This window comes from Aythya ferina (genome assembly GCF_964211825.1).
Source record: "Aythya ferina genome assembly, chromosome: 4".
Classification (NCBI taxonomy): domain Eukaryota; kingdom Metazoa; phylum Chordata; class Aves; order Anseriformes; family Anatidae; genus Aythya; species Aythya ferina.
The window spans coordinates 43,969,385-43,981,444 of record NC_140300.1 but is presented as its reverse complement, the minus strand read 5'-3'; the positions used below and the strand labels follow the sequence as shown (position 1 = coordinate 43,981,444).

General features: G+C 34.4%; 1 protein-coding gene across 3 annotated transcripts in view; it reads left to right on the top strand.

Moving 5' to 3' along the window:
- The window catches only part of LRBA (LPS responsive beige-like anchor protein), a 390,502-nt gene that overhangs the window by 361,103 nt on the left and 17,339 nt on the right, over positions 1-12,060 (top strand). For all 3 annotated transcript variants that reach the window (XM_084516786.1, XM_084516785.1, XM_084516787.1), the window contains exon 53: positions 300-467. In XM_084516786.1, the coding sequence (XP_084372912.1) occupies positions 300-467 (168 nt within the window). The remainder of the gene's footprint in view (positions 1-299; positions 468-12,060) is intronic.

The following is a 12,060-nucleotide window of genomic DNA, read 5'->3' as shown; positions in this document are numbered from 1 at the left end:
TTGTATTTTTCCTGTCATTTTCTTTGTAAACTTAAAGAAAAACCATGACATGATTGGCCTTTGAATTAAATATGATCTTTATGGACTGAAGCCTTTTTTTTTTTAGAGCTTTTATATAGACTAATGCACTTTTTAATTGTTTCCATCAAGTTAAGAAAAAGAGTACTACTATCCACTATAGTTTTTCTTTGAACCTATTTTTAAACAGAAAATATTTCTGAAACATTTTGTAATGTATATAATGTGCCTGGCAAAGCATTAAAGTGTACTTTTAAAACAAAGGATTTTATTTGTTTCAGGGAGACTGATACAAGTAATATTTGGCCACTGGGATGTTGTAACCTGTCTTGCTCGTTCTGAATCCTATATTGGAGGAAATTGTTATATTCTGTCAGGATCACGTGATGCAACACTGCTGCTTTGGTACTGGAATGGCAAAACTAACATCATTGGTGATAATCCAAGAGGTAAGGAAAACCTGTTTTATAAGGAAGTTGTCTGAAAATGACTTGGATGAACATCTTGTGAGACAGAATTTTAGGAAATGCTGATGTCAAAATACAGCGTTTCCTTTTTGTAGTTGTGGTCAGTTCTAGTTTAAATTTAAAAGTTGAGTATAAACAGTGCTTGTTTTACAGCAAGTGTAGAGATTTTTAAAGTTAACAGATGCTGAGATTACAAATACATTCTTGGTCTTGTCACTCATTCACATGGGGATGAGTGGCTCTGGGAGGGAGAGGAAGGAACTAGTGTGATTCCTTTTCAGTCTGGGTAGATCTTTTTCTCTCCACATGATGATTTCATGACAGACCTGCATTTGTATTGTTTGAAACAAACAAATGATACATCACTCCAATGCACACTGTATTCTATGCAACTGTAATCTGATGCTCACAGATTCTCATAGTGGTATCTCAGCTATCAATAGAGTTATGCAAATACTGCATTTTAACTTAGGCCATGGTCATTGTAATGAGATGTGTAACGGCCTGAGCTGGATACTTAGGTGAAAGAAGGGCAGACACATGGGAAGGATTAAAGAAGCAGGCAAAAACTTATTTCACACTTTGGTAGAGCGCTATGAGCCTAATCCTTGCTGTCATGTACTAGGCATTTTAATTGGTTCCAGTGCAAGCAACTAGGCTCAAACCATATAATCAAACTAATAAGTCAGAGTAATGCTGCTTCCGCCTAATTCAGTTAAAATTGCTCCTCAACCAAATTCACTTCACACTTCCCAAAGATTTCGATATCTTCTGTCTTCCTCCACTTCCCAAGGAATCCCAAATCTTATTACTTACGGAAATTCAGTCTTTTAATTCAACATTTTCTGTGGAAAATAATGAAACTACATGACCGTTCAATGTAACTGTGCCTGCATTATATACTAGACAAGGTAGAAAGTGATCTTGTAATTATGCTGCTTTTACTCATCACAAAAAATAATTTCTGATTCCCAAAACAAAGAAGGCAGACATATAGCTTGAGAAAAATCCTGAAAGAGACAGTTCACAGCTTAGAGTTCAGGCTTTTTAGACAGCTGGTGAGAACTTACCTGTGTGAGTAGAGGGGGACATCATGGCCAAATAATGGTTCTGTTCTCCTTGTTTAGCCAAAAGGAAAATGGCCTGAGTAGGAAGGGGTGAGAAGCAGTATATTCTGTCTTTCTTCAGAACAGTGTTTTCTGCCATTCACTCAGTCTTCTCTGACTAGTAAGAACTTCTGTCTGCAAAAGACAAAATGGACATTTGGAGGACAAGAAGTACTGTTACATCTGGCAGATGTAACAATTAGCTTATGATTTCATATAATGTCAACAATTATCCATCATCCTCCAAGTTATTCAGTTTGGTTGCGTGTTTCATGCTCAGTCTATTACCCAACTGGATTTATTGGAAGGGAAGGGAAGGGAAGGGAAGGGAAGGGAAGGGAAGGGAAGGGAAGGGAAGGGAAGGGAAGGGAAGGGAAGGGAAGGGAAGGGAAGGGAAGGGAAGGGAAGGGAAGGGAAGGGAAGGGAAGGGAAGGGAAGGGAAGGGAAGGGAAGGGAAGGGAAGGGAAGGGAAAAAGAGGGAGATGGTTCAATTAACACTGCATCCTGTGAACTATTCTGAAGAAGCACAGCTGTTTAATATCGGAATAAATATCTGACTAACATGTAAATTGATGTTCATTGTGCATTTGAGAACTATTCAAAAATTGCACAAGATTCAGAGGTTCCAGTCATGAAATCACAGGAACTTCAGGCAGAGTATGTAAGCAATCTATCAGAATTATTCCTCCAACAGTCTGATTCAAGGGATGGGACCTTTTGAAAGGTCTAGCATAATTTTATGAGCATTGCTAAATAAATATGGCATTGGTTGAGGAACAAAATCTCTGCACATACTTTATATGCATGTATTTTGCAATCTGTCAATTTAAAGAAAATGCAAACTTTGCACTATTTTTGCAGAGCTTGTAAACCTGGAAACTCCCAAAAGTCTGTGAAAGGAATTTAAGAGCTTGACAGATTCGTCAAGTAAGCTTGTAAATCCTAAAGGGAAAAGCTGTCCTTTTGAGGAGAAAATTCAAGATACTCCTCGATGAAGGAGTGAACATCTGTAGGTGTCTCCTTACACTGTTTTCAAGGCTTGCAAGAACAGCCCATTTTAGCAATTTCCAGGTCTGTCCTGAGAAGTTCTTGCTGAGTACTTGCCACAGGATTTGACTCGCCTGTTTTGTGAACTTTGAGGCTATGGGTTCCTTTATGACCTTGGCAGATCACATGCTGAGATTTTGTAGCTAGTAGTGTCTGACTAGAGTAGGTCTGTATGTTTTGTTTTAATCCATTGACCATCTTCTCTAATGCAAATGTCTAAGATACTGAAATTTTGCAGTTTTCAAAGTTAATGCTAGATTATTTTAACTACTGATGATTCTCTTTGTTTGTAATTCCTAATCCTACTAAACTTGCACTTTAAGGGAGATACAATGGTTCCTATGAATTCTATTTATTTATTTATTTATTTTTTGTGATGTAGCATGCCTGGAAAGCTTTGTAATGAATTGGAATCTCATGGCACTATATATTGGCCTAGAAGTGTATAGCAAAAGACAGTTTCTGCTTCAAAGAGATGGTAATCTGGGGATTTAATTTTTCCCAGAAATAACTTTCTATAGGCGTCTCTGTTCAATCAATTATTATTTTTTTTTTTTTGAAAACGCAAATAAAAAGAGCTGGTTTTGCTTAGTTCTGATTTTGTCAGAAATGGAAAGCACCAGTAGATTTGTTGGGTTTTGAGTTCCGTTAACTGCAACTGTATCTTTGATCCATTTGTGGGATGCTATTTAACTTGTCTGATGTTGTTTCTTTGTGTTTGAAGCTTATGATTTTTATTTTTTTTTACCTTGATGTGTATTTAATTCATGCTTTAAATGATCGTTATTCATTGTAATTTTAGATACTCTTGGAGTTGATACTTTCATATTTTTTCTTTATTTAATTATCTCTAATTTCTATCTTAAAAATGACTTAATGGCAACAGGCATCTAAATAGCCATGATTGTAGCCAAATCATGAAGCTAGAGAGGTTTGAGCAAAATAATCTAAACCAGGAACATTTCTTTCCTTCTTTCATAGTTCCTGGTGCCTCTGATATATATCAGTCAGCAGACCAGTATGACCAAGTTACCCTAAATATTATCCCATTGGGCACCCACTACTCCAACCAGTTACATTTTATTTTAGTTCCTTTATCTGGTTTCATTACTTTAGGAAGCACTGGGCTCTTGATCTCTGGCTGCATGTATTCATGTTTTAGAATGGTACTTAACTCAAGCTGACAAGCCAGGTGGGCTATGCCATACGTGATAAGTAAGTGTTTTGTTTGATATTCTTTATCAAGGACAATTTTCTGGCCAACTGGACTGTATGGAAAAATTCTTTACATTTTTGGTTTAACAGAAGAAATATGTTACTGAAATAGTCATTATTTACATTCTTTAATTTTTAACTTTTAAGTTGACCTCTTAGAGAAATGATACCTATGCAGTCTCACTGTCTGCTTACTTTATATACCTCTCGATTGCATTGATCAATTTAAGCCAAATTTGATGAATTTAAATCTCAAAGATACAAATTCCTACATGGGACACATCTGCTGGAAACTATTTTTATTCTTCACCAAACAGCTTGATTACATTTAGGTTAAGTCCTTTTTTCCTTCTTCTCAAATTAAAACCTGAAATTCAAAAAATACTCCACCATGTTCTTTGATCAAATGTAGGGTTTATTCTTTCTAAATAAATTGTTTTGGAAAATGTGGAAATATGGCAGTACTTCACTTCGGTGCACAGGCATTTTCTCTTGCAGAAATGTTTTTGTGGACAATTTCTGACCAAGCCTTGAAATAATTAAAAACAGAGCAAAGTATCTGAAATAGTTGTATCCTTTAGAAAAGCCCTGAGCCATGTTAAGTTCACATTAATTAGCATAATTTACTGTGGAGATGTGAAGTCACTTTGGATAGCATAAGGGCCTTTTACATTTCTCTGCTTGGCATGGGGCTGGCTTTGGGAGGTGGGGGAGGCAGGAGGGAGAGGATGCAAACCCTCCTTAGTACTCCTTGAAGCCCATGTGTGATCTCTGTCACAAGGTTGGCTTTTGCATATTCAGAGACTCTGATCTAATAGCAAAGTCCCACTTGGGGACGTGACATAATGCTTCAGAACTCATGGTATTCCCGAATAAGGTGGTATTATATGCAGAGGGTACTCAGAGAGGGCGGTGCACTTGCAGAAGCATGCGAGGTTTTGCACTTGGCCAGCCTAGTGAGATGGGATGGAGGGGAGGCGAGAAGTGGGGGGTGGCAGGGAGGGAAACAGATGAGAGGATTCATTTGCATACAAATGGTCTGCATCACTTTCAGATCCTACTCTCTCTTTGAAGCTCAAGTGGCAACTCAGTGTTTGGACATTTCCTAGGTTGAGGGATTGCATTTTACTTTGTAATGACTGATACATAGGAAACAAAGCTGACAGGAACTTTGGTCACTCTTTTCCCAAAGAAAGCTTTGGGAAAACTACATCAAAACCATTCTTGAGTGATGTTTGTCAACCTGCTATTAAAAACTTTGGCAGATATATTTTGGGGCTTTACAGGCCCCAAAGCCCTATCATTAGAAATCTTTTCCCAGTGTTCAAACTACTGTCCAATTCTTTTTGTTTGTTTGTTTTGTTTTGTTTCAGTCTAATTCTGTCACATATATTTATTCTTTGTGTGGAAGACAGATTCATTCTGTGCAACAACAACTTATTTGGATTACTATGACCCACGAAATCTTTTCTTCCAGACTTAACTAACCCAGTTCTTTCTGGCTTTTGCCATAAATCATGTTCCTCTAAACCTCTGATTCTTTTTTGTTGTTCTTCTTCTCTTCAGTTGTCTGTCTTTCTCAAAGCAGACACTGCAGTTGAAGCCCTTTCAACCAGTCTTACTAGCTGGAATAAGCAGAAGTCAGTTTTATAGAGCACTACTTCTCACATCCATGTGGGGTACCTGTTTGTTTCAAAACAGCACAACTGTTAATTCTTTAAAAGTTAATTCTTTAAGTATATGAGCCAATATAAGTTTCAGTTTTCTCTGAAGAATCCCTAGCTACGCTGTGCAGTTTGACTGTGGAACCTTGTTTTTACCCTTCCTAAAAATATATATTTTTAGACAGTTTCTCCAATTTCTTAAATGCATTCAGAATTCTCATCTTGTCCTTGCAGCAACTCATGTCTGCAAATGCAATTTGCAGTCTTATTCTATCAAATTGGTCATTAAAGAAAATGTTAAACATTGCACAGCCCAGGAATATTCATTGATATATTTACCATTTTGACAATTAATAGCTTTTGGAATGCAACCTTCCAATTGGCCTTTTATCAGACCTATAGTACCATCTTCTAAACATGTGCTTCTCTATTTTCCATATGAAATTGCTCATGTGAAACTGCCAGAATCCTTACTAAAGTCAAAATATGTGGCATCTCCCTGAACACAAATCTGATTACTTGCCATTGCAGAAAAACAAATAGCTAAGACATGAGTTTTTTGTGACAAATCCAAATCAGCTGTTACTCTTCTCCTTGTTTTCCTTGAGGAAATTGTGTGTTTATATATATAAATGTTTTGCCAGTATTTTTATTTGTCTGATTGAATTAAGCAGACAACTATCTAATTTCTCACTTCTTCCTTTGCCTATTTCTTAAAGACAAACAACACTATATATATATATATATATATATATTATTTTTTTTTCAAGATATCCTGATATCACTATTATCAGGCCAATTGAGTACCAAACATTTACTTCATTTAGGTATTCTCTGAAATGAGACAACAGTTCTCATTGCTGCTTTTAGTTATGTTTTTTGTCTGACTGCAGCTTGCCTTCTCATTGAAGGCTTTTATTGAGATACTTTGAAATGCCTGACATCATCTGTTGATATTGCTTTCTTGCTGTTTACTGAATAATGGACCAACTTCTCATGAACATCCTAATATTCTTTTTGTGTTTACAGACTGACTTTTACTCCTGATGTCATTGCTAGTTGTACCTCATCTTTCCTTGGCTATCCCATTTTTGTCCTTGCTTGCTCATACCTTATCTCTTACAACAGTACACCTATTTTGATCTTTCTGCCTGACTGTTTCCTGGAGAACTTTTTTTCCTTTTCACTGGAGAAGTTTCAATTATGCCAGCTGGTATCTTGTCTGTCTTACCCTTCCTTTGCATTAGAGCAGTTCTTGCTAGTATCCGTTTTATCTTTTTCTTTGTTTTTCTGTAGACTTACTTCCCATGAGATCTTACAGAGCAATACTCTGTATATATTGAAACTTTTCTTACAAAAATACTTAAAAAATTATCTTGTTGCCCTTGTTTTTCCCCTTATAAAGCATCTTGAGTGTTCTTGTATCTTCTTCACTTTTGTGTAAGCTCCTTTCACCATCAAGTTTTTGATCTGTTTTGCTTTATTTGCTATAATCTTATCTAGAAGGTCATCTCTACTAATGTCTTACAAATTAAAAAATGTCACCAAAAAAATTGCTACAGAGAATTTCTTGTTGTAATCCTTCACCAACCAGTCTTACTAGCTGGAATATCCCATTTCCTCCAGCCTTCTTAGTGATTCCTCACCTCTGCACACTAGGTAGAGACCAATCAGAACAGTGAATGTCAATCTATCAATCAAATGTCTTCAAAGTTGTTTTTTTCATTGCAATTGTCTTCTTTGGCTGTACTTCCTTGGTGTACATAGTAAAATTACTTACTACAAATAGTAAGCATTTTCATAGCTGAGGTGAAGATAAAGTGATTTTCTGTTATTCTTGCACTATTCATAGACTATGATGCGACTGTTCTGTTGGTTGTAAAATTTCTACAGATTTGTTCATAATTATTTTAAAAACCAAAAATATATTTAATACAGAAATTTGTTTTGCTTAAAGATATTAAGGGTTAACCAATAGAAGTATCCGGTACTAATGAAATATAGAGACTCAGTGTATAACTGTATTACTACCACTAATACTAATGTGATCTCTTCTGAGTTACTGCATTGATCTTCCACACATATGTGAATAAAACAAATTATATTACCTCTTTTATGTTAGCCCATAAAGCTAGAAAATGTTACTCTCTGTATGTACCACATTTGCATCATGAGGATTGTGGTGGTGCTTTCATTGCATAGTTTTATATTTTTAGAGGGTATTATATTCAGGTTTTCTGAAGTGTGTTGGAGAAATTAAATGCTTTTAGTAGTGTAGCTGTGTAGCAGGGCACATGCGGGATTGTAAGCACGTGATTTCATATTTAAAAAGACTTACTGGGTTTAACCAAGATTTAATTGAGAGAATTCATTGAACACTTTTACTGTTGTTAACATGTAGAATATCTTCTTTAAATACAGATTTAAAAAATACATAATCTTTTCAATTTATAAAATACAAAATCTCCCAAAGGACTTAACATTTAATCACCAGTTTCCTGTCTTGCCAAAGAACAGTTTAGCTACTCTCCGAGTTACTTCTGAAAGAACCTTTTTTTTTTTTTTTTTTTTTTTTTTTTTTTTTTTTTTTACAGATACTTTTTTTGAAATGTTAAATCAGCATTTCAATTTCTGAAAGACTGGTTTTCAATTAACATGATTATTAAATGAAAACTATGGTTTGGAGACTAAAGAATTCATTAGCTTAAATTGTATTCGTTTTTATAGCAGAAGGAAAAAAATGGTATTTCAACAGCTATATACATTTTTCATTTTGAAAATTCAAACTTTTAATAAATGCTTGATAATTATTTTCTCATGTGAACAATGCAGGTGATTTAAATTTTGAAAATATGTCTTGAAGGGCATCTTTGCATTGGTTGATAGAGGAGTAATGTCATAGATAATAATTTCTGTGTACTCAGACACACTAATCCTATAAACCTGAATGCTATGAAGATTTACATATGTGCTTGCCTTTGCATGCAGTGAAAAGTCACACAGACTGCAAGTAGTTCTGCCTGATGTTAACTTGGTAGCAAAAAAACCCTCTTTACCTCTTTCCCCGTCCTTATCCTCATCTTGAATTACACCTACATTTTGGTTCCCAAGTTTCTCCGTGATACAAACCTTTGTTTTCAGTTTCAAAACCCATGTTAAAATAGAGAAGATACTCCAAATTTTAAATGATGTTTATAGCATAAATATTTATTTAGATTTTAACTATTATTTCCTAAACAAAAACATTTTGGGAAGTAGTTTACTTCCCAAGTAGTTTACATTGTCTTTTCTTAAAAATAATAAAAAAAAGTATTTGGGAAGTAGTTGTAAGAATTATACCTGTCAATATTCCCTTTTGCATGTATCCTGCAAAAATGTCCTTAAATCTGTAATTGCATTAGTTAAAAATGAAAATTCTTCTATTAATATTGTTAATTTCTGTCAAACGGTGGTTCACTCTAATAGCTAAAAATCTGCAGAGCTTTCAAACATTAAAATATGCTTGGAATTGCAGCGGCTAATAAGTCTATCGATGCCATTCACTGCAGACAGTTTGCTAAGAAAAGAGCGTTGCTGTATGATAGTATAGCACTGAGAGTTTAAAAACAGTCTGCATGTGCTCATCTCTGTGTTCAACAGCACATTTACTTTTTGACCCATATGCATTATATTATTTTGTGTGTCCTCCTTCATAAAAATGCAGTAAATAATTCAATAATATTTTAACATTATTTAACTGCAGACATAACAAATATTCTTTGTTTCTCAAAAATGGCTGGACAAAGTAGCTTAATATTGTGTGTAAAGCAGGAGTCCTACAGCACCATCTGCTGGCATTGTGTTGAAAGCTGATCTTGGGCCTGATTCTCTCCAAAGCACTGCCTAGTAAAATATTTAAAATATATGGATTTTGACATATTTGGTGTAAAAAACATTTGGATTTCATTGTTAGTATATTTTTTCACCTTTTTATTAGCATTGTAATAAGAAAATATAATATGAATTTAAGGTTAATGTGTGTACTGAAATAGAAACATCAGAATTGTTTTAAGTGTGGCTATAAAAAAGAAAGGAAATACTTTTCTTTTTTTTCTTTTTTTTTTTTTTTTAACTGGAATTTCAGCAAGTACAATGTTAACTTCTTCTATGTTTACAAGGTAAGTTCAGTAAAACTTATTTCATAGGGAAGACCCACAAGGTATATAAAAATATCTGAAGAATGTTTTGAAAAGGGTAACAACCACTAAATATTCTACCAAACATTTGTTGTGCTATTTGATGTTAGTTATGAAGGCCCCATGAAAGCCTAGTGGACAGAGGCCCTGATGCTGCAATTGGACCTGCAATTTCCCTGTTTCTTCGCAGGGCACTGTTGTAGCCAGCGCAGCAAGCACTGGGCTATCAGCATGAACCTAGAACAGAGCCTTAAATTATACAGCTACAAAAGGCCACTGTCATTTTTTAAAAAACTGTAACACATTGACACCTCAAAGAGATTGAGGCCTCATTCTTCCACATAGTCTATAAATCACATATAATTGATGGTTCTAGCCTCCAAATATTGAATCTGGAAAAAGAAGAGTTTTAACAGGTGGATGAATTGTGGTATGTTTGGGAATTTGCAGTAATACCGTATAAGCAATCTAATTGTGTATTTATATAATGCCAAGAAAGTAATTTTATAGATAGATATGAGGGCAAGGTCTTCATTAAGCAGAACTTGCAATTGCACTCTGTGATGGTTCAGAAAGCATTTTAATAGTTGTAGTGATTTGGTTCTGATGAGCATGTAAATTTGTGTGTTGTAAATATTTATTTGTTCTGGCTAAAAGCATATCCTACAGCATGCACAGCATCTGTATTATCCTTGTTTTCAACTGGAAAGGGAGAATGTGTGTCAACATTTGACAGAGTAAGTAATTGCAAATGGTATAGTAAAGCGAGTTTTGAGGCAAAAGTGAAGGTAGTGTGTATTGTAAGACTCGAAACAGAGAAAGAGTTTTGATGCTGCTTTTTTGGCAGTATCCAGCTTCAGGTGTCACTAAAACTATATGCATGAAATTCTCCAGAAGGATAAGGATATTTAGTGCTTCATGATGTAATGCAGACCTTCACGTTCCAGGAAAAACAATGCTATATTTACAACTTGTAACTAATAGTTGATGTGGTAAAAGGAATTATATTCATATGGTAAATGAATACAACCTTAATGTGCACCATATGCATAGTGGTGGGATGATGTACTAATATATCACATTTATTTACCTTGTTTGGTTGCTGGGAAATATGAGCATTCAATTCTAAGTCTATACCAAATAAGAGAAAAAGTAATGCAGAAGTAATAATTTATAGTCTAGGATATAATATTTTAGAATGTTCATGACCAGCTTAAATGTTGTAAAAAAAAAAAAAAAAAAGAAAAAAAAAAAAGTATGATCAGTACGATAATTCTGACTTGGACCAGAAACTAATCTGTAATTTTTTTCTGGATCTAATGTCTATTAATGCTAGCATCGCACAAGTAAGGATTACTCCACTGAGTAATACTGTATGTAATTAGGATTATGGCCTGCTTCATTGAAAAAATACCTGTTTTGAAATAAATTATTTTAATAAGACAACTGATTTATGTATGCTCTGAACCTAGTGTTTGCCATCAGTATGAAAAGGTGAGAAAGATGAAAAGGAAAATCTACCTAGTTCAATACACAAATGGTGCATTGGTTTCAAATCAACTTTACCAAAGCAATCTAGTATCTTAAGCACAGGCTTTTATACATGCTGTTATGGAACAGTATTATTTTGAAATGATACACTTTTCTTCTTTCAAACAAAAATAAATTATTTTGATATATTTCAATAGCAAAAATGAAATCATTGATAACTGCTCAACTGAATTGAATTCTCATATGAAGCCTTTAATCTCAAATTATTTTTTATCAAAGTTTGAAATACTGTATACATATCAAACTAGCAGTCAGTTTCAGCATATGGTGAAATATCTTTTCTCTTACAACTATTCTGCAGTAGGCACTATTTCACGGCAAAATAGTTGCTTATTTTGTTTCCCTTATTTGATGAGGTTTTATTTTGTTTATTCTATTCTATTCTATTCTATTCTATTCTATTCTATTCTATTCTATTCTATTCTATTCTATTCTATTCTATTCTATTCTATTCTATTCTATTCTTCTAATGTGTTGGACTCAGTATGTAATCAAATAGTTATAAACATGAAGAAAAACAGATTTTTAAGGACGAACAAATAAATAAAAAAGAGCTGCTTCATAAAGCTGTTTTAGAGCATTCTCAAACAAAAATGACAGTATTTTAAAACTTCAAAGCTGATATTTAAGTAGCAGTTTATGAAGTTGGGATGGTGCAAATATTAAAATATTAGTGTAGACTGACCCTGAATATTCACCTGCAGATACTTTCAGGGGGCTTCAAAAAGGTCTGTATGGAGTGAGGGGGTGCTGCTGAATGACTTCCAGCAGATGAATCCCTAGGAAGAGTGAACTGGTTCCAGAAAGCTTTGCTTTG